At 34.4% G+C, this 17515-nt stretch overlaps 1 protein-coding gene across 3 annotated transcripts in view; it reads left to right on the top strand.

The window, feature by feature from the left end:
* NCKAP1 (NCK associated protein 1) overlaps positions 1 to 17515 on the top strand; it is a 68737-nt gene that overhangs the window by 27779 nt on the left and 23443 nt on the right. For all 3 annotated transcript variants that reach the window (XM_064515049.1, XM_064515048.1, XM_026110228.2), the window contains exons 7-19: positions 760 to 897; positions 1670 to 1718; positions 2217 to 2373; positions 2987 to 3043; positions 4333 to 4429; positions 4690 to 4796; positions 5261 to 5393; positions 8381 to 8462; positions 9637 to 9695; positions 10527 to 10672; positions 13655 to 13787; positions 16333 to 16452; positions 17206 to 17345. In XM_064515049.1, the coding sequence (XP_064371119.1) occupies positions 760 to 897; positions 1670 to 1718; positions 2217 to 2373; positions 2987 to 3043; positions 4333 to 4429; positions 4690 to 4796; positions 5261 to 5393; positions 8381 to 8462; positions 9637 to 9695; positions 10527 to 10672; positions 13655 to 13787; positions 16333 to 16452; positions 17206 to 17345 (1418 nt within the window). The remainder of the gene's footprint in view (positions 1 to 759; positions 898 to 1669; positions 1719 to 2216; positions 2374 to 2986; positions 3044 to 4332; positions 4430 to 4689; positions 4797 to 5260; positions 5394 to 8380; positions 8463 to 9636; positions 9696 to 10526; positions 10673 to 13654; positions 13788 to 16332; positions 16453 to 17205; positions 17346 to 17515) is intronic.

Below are 17515 nucleotides of genomic sequence, written 5' to 3'. Positions count from 1 at the left end.
GCATGTGAGCACCAGGACTGATGCAGAAGACAGGGAGAAGGTGTAGGACCATGCTTGCTCAACTAAGCTTAAACTGTTATGAAGATGCTCCCATAGACAGTTTCTGCTCTAAATAATTATAATTTGGTAGCAAGGAGAGAAGGACATACTAAAGTAAGTGGTAGAGAAGAAAAAACAGAATAATGTGGCTGTTTTAATGAACAAATTTCAGTTATATATGACAGACTTCTTGTTCTCCACTCATTTCCTCTAATTCTGAACTCAGAATTTTATAATTCCCTGACTTTAAAAAGAAAAAAGAAAAAAAAAAGAAAAAAAATTCAAAACCTGCCACCCTCTCCTTTCATCCTTCCCCAAGCATGTAATAGTCTTTTGTATGAGAAAGAAACTAGATGCTATGGTTTCTAATGTCATGTTTAACTTCCAAACTATTTCAGTAAAACATTTTAATTATTGTTAGTATTATAACTAACAAAATAGCATCACTAATAAAACAAGATTTAGCTTCTCTTATGCTTGGAGTATAGCTGTATTTGAACTTCAGTACTAGTATATAGCTGTTTGCATCAAATTAAATATCTGATCATGTTGCCAGTTAAGACTCTTATGCTAATAAATTACAGTAGCTTCTAACCAGTTGTCTCTGTATGTCTGCTGCCCAGTCAATATGCAGTTCACAAAATGAAGTAAAGATCTTTGATGTTTATCAAAGAGTGAGCCTTGAGGACATGTCAAGCTAATCATTGTTCTTCTCTCTAGTCCCTTTCAGATGCTCTGATTTCACTCCAGATGGTCTATCCTCGAAGAAATCTCTCAGCTGACCAGTGGAGAAATGCACAACTACTGAGCCTCATCAGTGCACCTAGTACAATGCTTAATCCTGCACAGTCTGACACGGTATGGCCTTTTAATTTGGATTATACAATAAAGTTAATCAAGGTTTTCTGTAAAACAATGTTCTGTTTTCTGTTTGGTTACATTTACCTGGCTTCTAATCAGATAAATAAATAGCTTAGTTGGGAGAGCTGAGGACATTTGTGTGGGGGAAGAGCTTCTACTGCATTAGCTCATGACATCATTTCCAGTTTTCGATAATCAAAAAGTGAAGGGAAATAACTTTTACAGTGTAGAAGGAAGGAGTCCTGTGTAGTATTGCAGGTGTCTGTGGTCTAACAGACTGAAAATCAGAATTGAAACTTTCTTTAAAAATTTGTTACTGTTTGCATTTGTTGCCTTAGTTGTGATACAGATGGGCATCTTTCTGAAAAAATGAAAGCGTTAACAGCTGTCAGATTGTGGTTAGTCTGTGAAAATTAAGTTTTTTTTTTCTGAAAGTATTAACTTTGCAGCACTAGAGATTAAAGGCATTTTATTCTTAAACATACTTAAATACAGCACTTGAGACTAAAAATTGTCAAAAATTGTTTACTATTTTGTTCAAGGTGCTGGAGGACATGGAGGCTCATTTAATGTTCAGACTCTTAGTTTCTAAATGAATGAAACAGTGCCTTATTAGCAGACAGCAGCAGTTCTTCATGATTCAGCAACATTTAAAGTTTTTGTCCCTTTTTATAAAAAGAACTTCTCATGAAATGTATTGTCTTTATATAGTTGGTTTCCTACAAATTACTGTGGTTTTTTTTTGTTTGTTTTTGTTTTTGTTTAACAGATGCCATGTGAATACCTCTCTCTGGATGCAATGGAAAAATGGATCATTTGTGAGTAAAATTTCCTGAAATAGCTCATGGTTGCACTTTTTGTTTTCTTTTTTTCTTAAGTTTTTTTTTAAAAAGTACAGTTTCCTTTTATATGTACTGTACAAAAGCTGTTTTTTTCAGATTCTAGAGAACTTGATTAAATCTCATTTGTATGCATTGTGTTTTTATATGCAGTGGAGTTAGAATTCAGCATATGTTGGAATTGAGTTTGTCATCAGTTTGTTTCAGACTTTGACTAAATATAGGGGTTTTAGTAGTTCTGGTGAAAACAGCTGAGCAGTGTAAATATTAAGTTATTCATACTACAAAAACACTGGTCACTCCTCTAATAGAATGCATATTGCAGGGTATTCTTATGTGTATAAAACTGCAAATTACCTGTTAAAAGGTTTATCAATGAAGTAATTGAAGTTTTTAAGAGAAAATGCATAATAATCTCACTGTTTTCTTGTCTTTGTGCATCTGTGTTGCGACACAAATTGATGTGAACTTTTGAAGTTGGGTTTATTTTGTGCCATGGAATCCTGAATAGTGATGCTACAGCTTTGAACCTTTGGAAACTTGCACTTCAAAGCAGTTCCTGCTTGGCTCTGTTTCGAGATGAAGTATTCCATATTCACAAAGCTGCAGAAGACCTGTTTGTAAATATACGAGGGTAAGTTTTTGTTGTCTTTTTCTCCTTCTAGAGCATCTGTTAAATCTTATAATCTTTAAGAACTGCTTTGAAAATGTTGCTTATTTTTCATATAAGCTCTACTTATGGACATTCAGTGCACAAGCATTTTTGTTTAGTCTTCTGACTATTTCTTTAATGCGTAAATTTACAGGAGCCCAATTTTATACGTTTTATACATCATACTTTCTTTTATCTCAGTTCTGGAAAAGTCTGGCAAATCAGTCTCTAAAATGGCAAAAGTTAGTTTTAATGGTCTACACTCACAATTCTTAATCTAGAGAAGAGAAATGATGTCATTGATGCAGAGTTTGCTTGAAATGTTTGCCACTGTTTCTGCGATAGATCATATGAAAACTCAGGCAGGCAGAAAGTTCCGACCTCTACCTGAGAAGGCCAGGAGCACTTCAGTAGAGAGTATTCTTGGTTTGGGTATCCACTTTTAGGATTTAGTTCTCATCAGGGAAAGAAGTCTTTTCTGTGCACTTCTTGCTGTGTCCTGCTTGTTTTGGAATTGCAGTTCATCTGAAGTTCCAGCTCTTGTTAAATTTTGTTACTGGTGCTTGTTAACATATTCAGTTGTTTTTACTTGCAGCTACAACAAACGTATTAATGACATCAGAGAGTGCAAAGAAGCTGCTGTATCACATGCGTAAGTATCTTATAAAATTTTCCAGACAAGTTTTAGTGTTGTTTTTTTCTTCTCAAATACAAAGAATGTACAAAATGGATTGTTAAATTATGAATTAGTTGTGCATTTTCAAATGGGACCATATACAGATTAAGCTATGGCTTATTTGGCATATTAAATATGGCATATTAAATATGGCTGTTTTTCTTTCTACTTTCCTGTGGAGATTTATGCTCTGCTTTTGCTTTTACAAAGCCATAGTAAAATCCCAAAATTAAAGTCCTTGTACATTAAGATCTTCCTAATGAAAACAGAGTTTTGAACACCATTTACAGACCTTGGTAGAGCTCTTAGAGATATTTCTTTAAATATTTATGTAAATATTTAAATACTTAGAGATATTTATTTAAATAAACTGTTTGAAAAAGAAGGGATTATGGCTGGGATTTTTTCCCCTGTTTTTTCCCCACAGCAGTTGTAAGGAGGTATACGTGTAACTGCCTTTGTAACTTTTCTATTTAACAGGAATTTAACTTATTTAATTAACAGTATAAATATCCTCTTTAAGATTATTATTATCAACAGTTTTGTTCTTGAGAGACACTTTGAGAACTAGAAGGGTTATTTAAAAATTCAGGTGTTTTTGAATCCTTTCATAAGAAATTAAATACTTGAAAAAGTTTGCTATTATGTCTCTGGCAAGCATCAAATGCAAGATAACAAGTAGGTGAAGCTTGATAGATAAAACTGAGGGAAGCTGCATTTCTTTATAAAGCTATCAGCCAGTAAATGGAAAGTGCCACAGCATTCTTTATTTAGATACTAGCTTCTTTGGATTGTCTTGATTGTACTTTTAAATATGGATTTAATTAATGGTATGATTTAAATTCCCAAGTTTTAGGTTATTTTTCAAATTTTCAGGCAGGAAGCATTTAATTTGCATATTCCCCAATGTTTTTTGTATTAGGGGAATTTTGGGGGGTTATTTTGGGTGGAGAGGTAAGGTTTGGGGGTTTTTTATTTAGTTGTTATTTAACTATTTAATATGCAAATTAAATAGAAATGTTTTAGTGGAGTCAAATGCAAATCATAGACTAAGGCAGAAGACTTGATTTTTAAATTTAACCTTAGTTAAGGAGTGTACAGCATTGGTGATAGAGGTGCTAGTTTTAATTGAATCTCCTTAAAAATAGTGAGCTCTTGGGGTTGGTATGATATAAGCTGCATATATTTGGGCTTAAATTATTTTAAAAAGTGAAGTGTTCCATGGTTAGCGCAGTGTATGATGTTTGTTTGTTCTTTTGATGTAGTGGTTCAATGCATAGAGAGAGACGCAAATTTTTACGTTCTGCGCTCAAAGAACTGGCAACTGTCCTGTCTGATCAGCCAGGCCTGTTGGGACCCAAGGTAATTACAGTAGTTATTTTTTGCATTTATGTAATCTTACAATTTGTTCCTTGGAGATAGTATGACATTTTGGGAGGGAAAACAAACCATACTCTGAGAGAAAATTTACTTAGATTTTAAGATTCTTTATTTTAGAAACTGGTTGCCTCTTGGTGTGCAGCAGACGTCCAGCAGCCATGCGCGTGTATGCGTGTTCGTGGGGATGTGTGTATATATATATTATATATATAAAAAGATCTTGAACAACTTTTCTTTTTCAGGCACTATTTGTATTTATGGCACTGTCGTTTGCTCGTGATGAAATAATTTGGCTTCTTCGTCATGCAGATAATATGCCGAAGAAGAGTGCAGATGACTTCATAGATAAGTACGTTAATTTTTAGTGTGATACCATAAATATTTGAGAACTTCACAGAGGGACTACATTTGAATGCAAGGGAATCTAAACAGGAAAAGATAGCTAGATGAAAGAATTGGGACAGGTCAGAGAACCTTTCCCTGGGAAAACTAATCTTCCCATCAAAACAGAAAACTAGAAGTATTGCATTAGAAACTAAAGCCCATCAGTGAAAATTCAAATTCTGCTTTCCATAAAAACTGAGACGATTCTTTAAAGTAAATGAACACATTTTTCTTTGAGAAAGGAAAAAAAAAAAAAAGAAAAGAAACTGGCAAACAACTTGATTTGTAGATTTTGTTTTGTTTTTAGCAAGATTGTCTTTTAAATCAAATGAAGTTTATCTTATTGAGATAATAGAGCATGAGTGTCACTGTAAACATAGTACTTTCCATATTTCATATTTGTAACCTTTTCGTTTTCTTTTTGTCTAGGCACATAGCTGAGTTAATATTCTACATGGAAGAGCTCAGAGCACATGTGCGAAAATACGGACCAGTGATGCAGAGGTACTATGTGCAGTATCTCTCTGGCTTTGATGCGGTGGTCTTAAATGAACTTGTTCAGGTATGGCATGGCTGTGGTTTTGAGTTCTCAAATGCAAGTTTTAGAAAGGCCTTTTTGTTCAAAATGTCTTTATGAAATGCATCCTGGTTTGTGGACTTTGAACATCATGAAATAAGGCAAACTAACTGTTTAATACTGGGGTTTAGAGCTGTATTTTTGATTGTTCTATGAATACTTAAATGTTACTAAGCAATGTTATATGTACAGACAATTACATCACATTTCTCCTCAAGGGACAAGTTATAATGTATTTTGTATAATGTATCACTACCAGGCTGTAGTGATTGGCAAGAATTTCTTGATAGGTCTCTCTTGGGACTTGAAATTCCTTTAACGTTTTCAGGAATTCCTATAATTCCGTTTGCTTTACTCAAGTGTGTTAGAGTTTTTCTTTACTGCTTTTGACCTTGCTTGGTGGGGGAATGGGGGTGGAGTAAAAGTAACTGTGCCTGCAGTAGCACCAAGCTGTTCTTGATTGATATGATTCTTTTATGTAGGTTGTTTATTCTTTGAAATCTTTGGAAAGCACTAGTGCTCTCTAAAGTAATGCCCTTACTGCTGTCTTGTGATGTTACTTTGCTGACGTAATGGAGAAAATGAGGCCAGTGTCATTTTGCAAACCTTGCTGAACAAAATGAAAAGATGAACTGGGATCCTGTGGCACTCTCTTTAAATATTCTGTATGAGTGGATGTTTTCCACTCTTCAGCATGAACCTTAACTGTTTGTTTAAGAATAGTTGAAGTGTCCGAGATAAGTACTGTATTGTGCTGTCAATGCTTAAAAGCATCAGAAACAATTGTGAGAGGTAACAGAGCCATTGTGGGGTTCTGTGTTCCTGTTCACCCCCAGGAAGAAATTGACAGCTGAGGTGATTTGTCTTGCTTAAGCCTAAATACCCAGTCAGGCAGTTGGAGGTGTGGTCGGAGGCTGTCTCCCTGTGGTTTTCTTTATTACTATTCTCTTTGCTGGAAGTGAATTTAAATTGGGGATCTTTTGAGCTACATAGAACGTATCAAAGATCTAGCATCAAAATTAGCCCTAATTTGAGCCGAGTGTGGAACCAGATGACCTGCTGAGGTCTGTTGAGCCTAAACTGAACTAAGGGTAGTTAGCATAAAGGTAGCATGCTTGCAGTTAGAATTGCTTACTGGCATGGAGAGAATTGACAAGGAGTTTCAAGAAGAGCTAGGATGAAAAATACAGGTCTCACTGAAGTTGGTGGCAAACATGACAAACAGGGTTTCAGGAAAGCCTTCTGTTGTAGAGAGTGAAGGGAGACGTCTTCTGTGTTGGGAAATATATGAGATGTGGAAATAATGAACTCTTGCCAGAAAAGGAGAAGTTACAGAGAAATAAAGGGGAACATTACCAAATTCAACAGATATATCACCACAAGTCGTTGAAAAGACTATGGAGTGTCGATCTGTAGGAATACAAAGGTGCTGGAGAAGAGGATGATGCTTGTTCTTCAATGGAAGACCGTCCTCCCTTGTTCCCGTAGGTTTGTCATGCAGAATGCGTGTGATTTTTGTAACTATAGGGAATAACACCTATAGCTGAGTAGAAGATGGTTTCTAAAGTAAAGGTGGTAGGTGTGGTTTGAATTTGTGAAATAAATTCTCAGGCCTGGTTTAATTTGATTTGAATAAATCCAAATAAACAAGTACAGCCATCAGGGGAGTACTGTAGAAAATATTTTTCATACTGAGGTTGACAAAGAAATGAAAATCTTTCTCAACTGTGTTGATTTTATTCTCTAGTGACCACAAGGTGGAGCCCAAATTTTGTGAATGTTAGCTACTTATGCTGTTGACAAGTTTATATTGTATTGTAGGTTTTTTTGTTGTTTGCAAGAATTAATTTAACACTTTAAGCAATACATCAGTTACGAAAAGCTAGAACTTATATCTCCTACTGTTTATTTAAATTGGTATTTAAACTGTTTAAATAGTTTTATTTCCTTGTTGTTTAAGCTATTAATAGAACTGAATCTTTGAGTTTACTTTTCATATCAAAATAATTCTATTTGGGGATTTTTTGCTTACTTATAGCTCTGTATACTTTAACAGATATGTTAGTGACAGAATGAAATGTTTTGAGTTTTGTCATTGGTTCCTGAGAGATGAATTTCCAGCTTCAGTGAATGACTTCCGAAAGCTGTACAAGTGGCACAGATATTCTGTGTTTAGAAAGAATAATCCTTAGGATCAAACTGAAATGAGAGAATGATATTAACAATGACTTAAATCTAGTTCCAATTCATTCATAGCAAGTATCAAACACAAGACTAGACAGAGATGATAGAGTGATAATTTGGATTTTTTTTTTTTTTTTTTGGATCTTTCTTACGTTAAAAATGTCAGTCATCTGGAATTATATGAAACTTCTACTTTGTATTGTTAAATAGAAATATGATTGTAACAGTTGCTGAAGCGGCTTCTTTATGAACTGTTGCGTTCTGTAGGGTTTGAAAACTTGATAGCCCATCTTCCAGATGGTCTATGTCATTCAAAGCAAGCTTAGTTCATGAAGTCTAAAATGCTGAAATCTGTTGATACAGAGTCCTTTGCGAATCAAGGCCTTAATCTGAGGTGATGATGTTATGTTTAATAGTCTGTATTGTAGCCTACCATGGCTAAATTTTCCATGCAGGCAAATCGGATGCCTGCAGAGGTCAGAAAAATGTTTGCCTCATATAAATGACTAAAACCTGAAAGTGTGGGGACATATTTGCTGACAGAGATTTTTCTACTTTGAGCCTCTGTTGGTTTGGATACAAGCTTTTCTAGGTATTTGTCATCAGCCAATGAATTAGAAAAGTAAAATTATTGTTAAATAGCACTACTTAAAATATTCCACTGATCAAGCTGTCTTTTGTAAATATATAAAACTCATTTCAAAGTATAGTTGATAAATTGGGTTTGGGAATTGACATTCTTTCGGAAATCAAGTTGGAGAGATAAATAGTAACAACATTTATTTTAGAATCTTTCAGTGTGCCCAGAGGATGAATCGATCATCATGTCCTCTTTTGTAAACACCATGACTTCACTTAGTGTGAAGCAAGGTAAGTCTGTTCAAATGAACTTGAGGAAACTGTAACCAAATGACAGATTCCTCTGGGAAACTTTGTCTTTTTTTGTTTTATGCAATCAGTAGTTGTAGGTAACTTGGATAAACTGAAGTTGTTCCCTCAACTGCTTTGTGGTACCTGCTTATTCTGTGTCCCTTTTACAGTTAACTTCCCATTTCTTAGTTTACCTCATCTGCTGCAGTAATTCAGTGTGCCCTCTGGAAAGGCAAATTACAGAAAGGAATCCTGATTCCCGACTTCCTGGAAATCAGGAAAAAGTATTTTGTTATGCACAAGCAAAGCATAAAACTTTGTTCTAAGCAGCAAATAAGGTAGCTGAACCTTAGGTGGCTATGCCTAAATAAGGTATATCGAGCAGAAGAAGAAACTTCTTGGAGTAAAATAGTCATGCATGCTTTTTGTCATGGTTCTGATATAACTTAAAGAGAACAGCGTAGAGAACAAAACTCAATAAAAAGTAGGAAGGAGGCGGCAGGGAAGTAGAGCAGAGTACTGGAATAATGGGGGGAAGGCTTGTACTGCGCGTGTGGGAGAAGCTTAGTGAACATTTGCAATGACCTGGGAGCATATTAAAGTTGAGGTTACACTGAAGTGCATGGCACCAAGCACAGTGAACAACACTTTCATTCTTGCACTTAAAAGTTGAGATTTGTGTAGCCGAAAGACACTCATTAAATATTGTAGTAAAAGTAACAAAAACACATTCCAAATGCACTTTAATTCTTATTCTGAAGTAATCACTGTCCATTTCCAGAGAAGAAACCATTTGTTTATTCAGGTAGTCATTTATTCAGAGAATGTCTTAAAAGAGAGAAAAAACATTTAAAATCTTTTACGAGGCTCAAAGTAGTGATGCAAGTCTGTATAGATAAAGCTTTTGAAGAAGGCTATTTTGGAAGAAATCCTACATTTTAATTTAGAAAGCATATGGGTATCTTCATCTAGAAAGCATAAAGATATTTTCATCTAGCTATTCTAATTCCTATTAATGTAGTTGTGCTGCAATGATATTATTAGGTAACAGTGTGAAGTTCAGTAGCCAAGTAATTCTTCAGTACTTCTTTTTTCCAAAAACTGATTTAATATGTCTGAATGCTTGTAGTTCTTCTCCTAAAGATTTCATATTCTGTATTTTTTGCAAATGCAGTTGAAGATGGAGAGGTATTTGACTTCAGGGGAATGAGATTAGATTGGTTTAGATTGCAGGTAAGACTTTCTATGTATGGCACTTCCGATTTTAATACACATTTTGGTTTCAAGATAGTAATAAATTGCTGCTTTTCTAGGTTACTTTCACATTGCAAGTGGATGACAGGATATCTCAGGATAACTTGCTCTTCACCTTTTAAAATCTAGCAGTTCTTAAGCAGATAATTTGCCACATTTTGATGTAATTTTATTTTTGTCTTTGTGTTACATACTTTTTGCAAATAGAGTATATTGAGCACAAGCAGTTTGCTGGCAGCTTTGTGCTCTATAGACTATGATACAGCCTACTCAGTCAAGGGAAGGTAGAGACTTTTTTTAGTAAGAAATTGTTCAGTGAATTTACTTCTGTGCATTGCAATGATATTATCTTCAGTTGACTTTATAAAGGGGGGAGTACTGTTTATACTGCAAAGCCATTTTCTCAAGATAAGATGTTAATTTATTATTGCTAGATCATTTTCAAAATTTGCTCTTTTCTTCTTGCTTGCCTCAGCTTGATTATTAGAAGGAATGGCGTCCCTTTGTGAGGGAAGGCCTCACTCAGCTTAGTACCACAAGTGTGCGTTTGGTTTTTTGTCAACACTTTTGTCCTACAACTTTTCTGTGTGTTAGTGTCACACTTGAGTGACTTTTGGAGATGTCATTGAAAGGCGGTTTGCTTTTCTTAAGTTATAGTGCAAAGATAGGTGAGCTATGCACTGTCTTTAAAAGCATAGATGTTCTGTGCTTAGCTTAATCAGTATTTAAACTTTATGTTGGGCAACAATAGTGGAATTTGCAGAAAAGCAACTGTAGATATAACATTAAATTGTTCTTATGTCTTTCCAGGCCTACACCAGTGTTTCAAAAGCCTCACTTAGTCTTGCGGACCATAGAGAACTTGGGAAAATGATGAACACCATCATTTTTCACACAAAAATGGTAGATTCTTTGGTGGAGATGCTGGTTGAAACCTCAGATCTTTCTATATTCTGGTATGTTACAAACCTGGCTGTAGCAGCTTTTTGTTGTTTGATTCATCCTTTCGAGTGTAATTTTTAAATAGCGAAAGAGTGAGGCAATATGACTAATCATTCTGCCACATTTTTGCCTCATTCTTTACTAACATCTGTAATACCCATACATGCCTTTTCTGTGTTTCTAGAATCATTTTTTGCTATTCTCAACTCGTAGTCAGATGCAGTGCCTGCATCTTTGAAAGGCTGAATAAGCCTCTGCCAGTTTACATTCCTCGTGATAAGTACTCTAGATTGTTATGGCTGACTTTAACCTTTCTTCTAATAAGCAAAGTAGCTTAAGCTGTTTTTAGAAACTCTCTTTTAATTATTAGAAGTGTGGCACTTCAAAAATTATGTCTTTGAGTGAGAAATTATTTCAGAAGAGTTGCTGTGCTGGAAAATTGCACTTAATACAAAATAACTTTCATTTAGTGCTTATCTAATTTTAATAGATTTCAAAATGTATTTATAAACAGAGAATCCTGACTGAGTGGATTTTTTGGCCCCCCAGCGCATTTTTGTGAATTGGTGACTTGCCTTTCCATGCTACCTTCACAAGTAGAATCAGTGCTCTTCAGATATGTAGATGTGGCACTTAGACTGGCAAATAATGAAGAGATTGTTTTGCTGAGAAAGATCTGAATTGATAGGTGGACTGAAAGCAAAAAAGTGTTACAACACGATCAAAAGTAGTGTCATCCAAAAACTAAAAATGCAGAATCATTCTGCATGTCAGATCACAGTGGGAATGATAGAGTTAAGGAGATAACATCATTCTTAATTCCATAAATTGAATTTAGTAGTAGGAAGTTTATCTTGCAGGATGCTCTGATGCAGTTGCCACTTAAATGTCAGGTCTGGAAGAAAAATTGAAGACTAATGTTGGAAAAAAGGATTATAATCGATGTATTATAGTGCCTTATCTACATAAAGTTAAGGACTATTTCGCTTATCAAGAAAAGTTAAGGTCCTGATTTAATCAGATTATTAGTAGCTTTTTATGGAGTACCATCTTTATAAAAATCAAACTGAGCTGAACCTAAGCTAATTAAGATTTCAAGAATGAATTCTTCAAACTAGTTAACTGTTGAAACAATTTCTGAACGTCATGGTTATAACACTATGGTTTTAAAATTCAGATTAAACCTTTTTCTAAATGAAGTGTACTGCTTCAAATATAGACCAATACAGGGAAACCATATAGCTTTTGTCATGCAGGTAGTCAAACTTCATTATTGTAAGGAAGGATTTTGGCTTGCTAATATATTGATAAATAAATATTGTTTCACTCCATTGCTGATGGAGACTTTAACCATTTTGCATTCCCATCCATTGAGGCCAGCCATGATTTAAATTTCCTGACATACTTTCATAGCTAGGAATCAAAGATACTGAGAGTTCTGCTATCAAAATGTATATAACTTTTGTTCTTTTAATGTAAAGAAGTAACTTCTATTCTCCCATTATTACTATGCATAACTCTCACATCCTGGTGATCATGATTCTTTTCCCTCAGAAACTGGGTTTTTTGGTAACAAATTACAATATAGGTTTTTAAGATTTTTCACTTAAAATGTTATAAAATCAATCCTAGTAAAATATCTTAGTTGAAAATCTAGTGAAAGACAGTTCAGCAGTGCTTTAATTGTTCAAATGTATCAATTCAAAGCTCTGATTGTTCAGAACTTTAATGGTTTTCAGATGTGTTAAAGCAATAATTCAAAGTGATTAGTTCTCTTACACCTGTTAAAGTTCTGTTATGTCTGTGCAGCTTGCGTCCCCATGACTGGAATCTAATAATGCGCTAGCCAAATAAGTTGATTAAATAAGAAATGGAATCAAGTTTATTTTAGCGTAGTTGTAAATGTTTCGTAGAGTTCCTGCATTAGAAGAGAAAAATGTCCTTGATTCCCTTCTCTCTTCCTTCACTTGTCCCCAAACAAGAAGAGGTAACTGGCCATTGCTACTTGTAAATAATTAATTTTTCATAGTAAATTCCTTTTCCTTCCCCCCCCCCCCCCGACTCAGTAATATTTGCTGGCATTAGCTGCTTTGGAGAGAGTAAATTCCAAATGTCTAGCTTTTAGAAAACCAGATTAAAAGGACTGTGAAAACAGGATCAAGAGGCAGGTTGATTGAAATCTTTCTGTGATTGTTTAAGACTGAAATAATTAAATGTTTGTAGGATCAGTAGACAAATACAATGTGTAAGCAGTAGTTAAAATAAATTGTCTGAAGTCACAGTGTGAAAATGTTAGTCTTGGAGAAACATGGCTAAACCCCACTGTAGAACCTTATTTTTTTAGCTTCCAGTGAAGAAGCATGCATCTGTTCTGAAGGATGCTGTTTTATAGTGGCTAGATTTGACTCTGTCCAATCCTTATTCAGTTGCCATGACTGTTGAAGAGCTGACAAAGATGATGGTGGGGTATTTGTTTTTTTTGTTTTGTTTTGTTTTTTGCATGAGGAGTTTTTCAGAATATTTTTCTAAAGATTACTTGGAAAGTAACAATCATGAAACACAAGCAATCTTCTTGGTGTCCCATCAGAATTAATTTGATAAAGCTATTTCTGAAGATCTGTCAGTAGAGTTTTAGCTCTACTAAACCTAGGTCTAGAGAGATTCTTCAGGCAGTCATGTAATTGAACTGGGGTCATTTGCAGATTCTTCCTTCATAAATTTGAGAAATTTAAATTTACAAAAGTAGCCAATTTTTGCAATGCCAATATGGCAAACATCGGAATAAAAATATTATAGTAACAGAGAGATGGAAATAAAAATCCATTCAGAAGTGAACACAGAAAACATACTTCTTTGGAAAAATGATGCACTTTTTTTATTGGATGTAAGCTATAGTTACAAATCTGAAACTAATAGCATATTTGATCTGTGTAAAGTAGACTTTATTTTCAGAAATTGTATATATGTACTCCATTTAAATGTCTATTTCTGATCAGTTTTTATAGTCGTGCTTTTGAGAAGATGTTTCAGCAGTGTTTGGAGCTTCCCTCTCAATCAAGATATTCAATTGCATTCCCACTGCTTTGTACTCATTTTATGAGCTGCACCCATGAACTATGCCCAGAAGAGGTAATTTTTAAATACATTGTCTTAGATATTTTCAGTTGTCATTTAAAGTACAGAGGACTAATACAGAACACTGAAAGTATTATACCAATCTCTAAGATTCAAGGGAGAATAGTGGTAAAAAGGGAAGTAAATCATGTAGATAACTTAATAACTTAACAACATGTGATCCTTCATCCATAGATTTCAGAGTCCTTTTCTGAAGTGAGCAAGTATTCTTGTTTTAAAGAGAGGGAGAAACTAAGGTACAAGGGTTGGACGGGGATCAATCGGTGGGTTCATGGCAGAACTTGAAAGGAAGCTCAGATCTCCTGACCATTGACTACCAGGGGTCCATTTACTAGTTGATTCTGTTTTGAGGAACAGAGAAATGTACTAAAGCAGGTACTGTGTGTATGACTTCTGTCGTATCGCTTATCAAGATTTAGATGCTAGTAAATACCACATGCCTATTAAATTTTATAAGCAAAAGTTCTTTTAAAATGGTTTATAAGCTTGTAGTTAGAAAAGGAAATAGCAAGTCAGGAGTTCTGTATGACTTGTTATAAATGGTATTTCTTTAGTAAGTTTAAAAAAAAAAAATTAAGTGAAATACAGGATAATGCAGGCATTCAGTTGGCTGTCCCCCTTGCCTTTGGTTAGAATTAGAAATGAAAAAAGCAAAGTGCTGCTTGTTAAAGCAAATAGTTTCGTTCTGAGAAAATTCTTTGTGTTTTTATGTTGTAATGAAATAGATCCTTCAGTATGTTTCTTAAACATTTATTGACCTTGGAATTACTCCAGGGGTTAACTTGGCCAAATTTGTTTAGTATTTGTGATGGTGCATTTTCATTCTTAACAGTGCTGATCTGAAAACAATTAGATGAATAAAATTTATTGAAGTATGTATGTTTTTCTTATTTAAATGTCAAATCCTCTTCTGTTATCCTGTTTCATATTCGTCTGTGTCATTATTTCCTCTGTCTACTGTGCTTCGTACAGCTGCAAACTTAATTTATATTAGACAACCACTAAAAAGTTTCCAGGAAATCTTCCCTTCAGGACAAGAGACGTCTTTCAGAACCATTATAGTAACAGTCAGGAGTCAAGTAGACAAGGTCCACTATACACTAGTTACTTTAAATTCAGCTGTAGCAAGCACATTTTGCCTCAGCTAACAGAACATTTAATTCAATATATGGATTGCATGATTTAGTAACTATTCTTGTTTTGGAAAAGTAGTCTTTGTTGCCCTGTGTGTAGTGTGTGGCCATTACAAAGTAAACATGAAGGATTTCATTGAGACAGAACGCTGTGCTTGTGCAGATCCAGTAAAAAAAGAACTGAATCCAAAAACCAATGTATGTATCAGGGCTGCATTATTGACTTTTTCAATGGTATGACGCTGTGCTTTCTCTATAACTTGAGCTGAATACTCTTCTCCTCTTAGGTTTAATAGTGGTACAAATTAATGAGGGGGAAATTCCCAGAAACCTTGAGTATTGGATGCTCTAAAGTAAATTCAGCTCAAAATTAAAGATGAAAATCTACTTTTTTGATATATTTTGCCTCTTTTTTACATGAAGAGTTTTGCAAAATATCAAAAACAGTGTTAATGACAATATGCAATGCCAGTGACTTTGAAGATTTCATGGTTCAAGTTACCTCCCCCCTCAAATCCTCAAGAATGAAAGGAGCTGAGATAAATTTTACTAATTAATCTATTATTTAAAATGGATATAATACAGTAAATAAATATAGCATAACTGCTCAGGAGGAGTGCTAGATCTCTAATTCCCATACTTAATAAAGTAGGGTTTTTATCAGAGTTTTGTTTAGAACTGAAGTGCCTCATCAGCAGTTTAAAAAAAAAAAAAAAAAGTATTACAAAGGGAGAAAGTTTTTGCTGGACTTTCTTAAAATCTCCAGGATGACTGCTTTATTTCAACTTTCTAAAATAATCTTTTTGTTTAAATATAATGGTCTTAGACTGACATACAGGATTCCTTCTGGAAAACTTCAAACTCTTTTTCTCTGTGTATTCTGTGCCTATTTTTAGGAACATTCTATAGTGTTGTGTTCTGATTAGAAAAGCTGTGCATATGTAATGACATGTGTGTGTGATGCTTTAGGTCAGCTTAAAACAAAAATAGGAGATGTATTGCTTAATTGCCACATCAGCCTACCTATACAAACTCTATTGAAGCTGTTCTTAGTTTGTAAATGTCACCAAAAAAACAGGAATTAACTTTCAAAGAAATGGATTTCTTATTTTTCAGGTGTATAGCTCAAGAGAGTTTGAGCTTAAAGGTCTGTGAAGAAACTAGTCATTGCCCTCAGGTGGCTACCCCACAAGGGACAGAACAGGGATTTACTACATTTGATTACTACCTAAGGAAGACCCTTCTGGTCTCAGTGATAAATGGGCTTAGAGATTAGACATTTAGTTCTAGTACCCCATTCTCTGATTTGGTTAACAGTTATCTGCAGTACAGTGTACATGTTGTGTGAATATTGTAGGACTAACAGGGAACTGAAAAAGAGACTCCTCAACTTTCTCTTTTAACAGCGACATCATATTGGAGATCGCAGTCTTTCCCTATGTAACATGTTCTTGGATGAGATGGCTAAGCAAGCTCGAAATCTTATCACGGATATTTGCACAGAACAATGTACACTGAGTGATCAGGTAGGTGTAGCTATTCTTGCTTTTGATGAGGCAGAATGTTTTATTCAGCTGATAGTTCTAAGGTGGTGATAATATAAATCTGCTTTGATTATCGGAATCTATTATGAATATCGTTTTAGAGAATAATTCATTAAATAATGCATAATTTTCAAAATCATGATTGTAGCACAATTAAACTATTATCATCCAAATCCTAGTGCTTTACGCAAGAGCTTTTGTGTTAGTGGGGAATATAAATGAAATATAAATATTATGCTGTGTAAAATTTAGATACAAGTTAAACTTCACATAGTTTCATGTTGAATGTTTTGAAACTTTGCGTGTGATGTGCTTTATTTAACATGGAATGATACTTCATGCTGCATCTCCTATAATCAGAGTTCATAAAAAAAACTTGTGTATATCTGCTAGTATGTGTGTATATAGTCTTTTAATTCTCCTTTGAGTTTTTTTTAGGTCATTCAACTTTCTAAATTTTACAGCTATATTTTCTGTTCACCTCCTTATTTTTTCCTGTTTTAGGAAAGTTTTATTTTTATTACATTGAAGGCAGTTTGAGGAAAACTCTTTTTTATTAGAATTTTATAGATAGTAGTCAAAATGAGAAGGTTTATGTGTGTAATGAAGTCTTGATCTGAACTGTAAGCTTACGGTTCATCTCATACCTGCTAAGAAATTGGATTTTAATTTTTCTTCTAAAATTGGATTTTAATTTTCCGGGGGATGGCGGGAATTTCTCTTTCCCTCTACTAGTTGCTGCCAAAACATTGTGCCAAAACCATCAGTCAAGCAGTGAACAAGAAGTCAAAAAAACAAACTGGAAAGAAAGGAGAACCAGAAAGGGAGAAACCAGGAGTAGAAAGCATGAGAAAAAACAGATTGGTTGTGACAAAGTAAGTCTCTTCTGCTCCTTTTACTGCAAATTCCCAGTCAAAATTCATGTGTTTTATATATTGAATACTTCTTGCTTTTTTTATTTGAGTAAGCTTTTTTGTCTGTAAATACAATAACTTTCTGGGCTCTGAGTCTGTGATGTTGTATAGAGACTGAAATATCTTTATTT

Source organism: Dromaius novaehollandiae, chromosome 7, assembly GCF_036370855.1.
Source record: "Dromaius novaehollandiae isolate bDroNov1 chromosome 7, bDroNov1.hap1, whole genome shotgun sequence".
Classification (NCBI taxonomy): Eukaryota; Metazoa; Chordata; class Aves; order Casuariiformes; family Dromaiidae; genus Dromaius; species Dromaius novaehollandiae.
The sequence above is the reverse complement of the archived record's forward strand: the minus strand, read 5'-3'. Positions and strand labels throughout refer to the sequence as shown.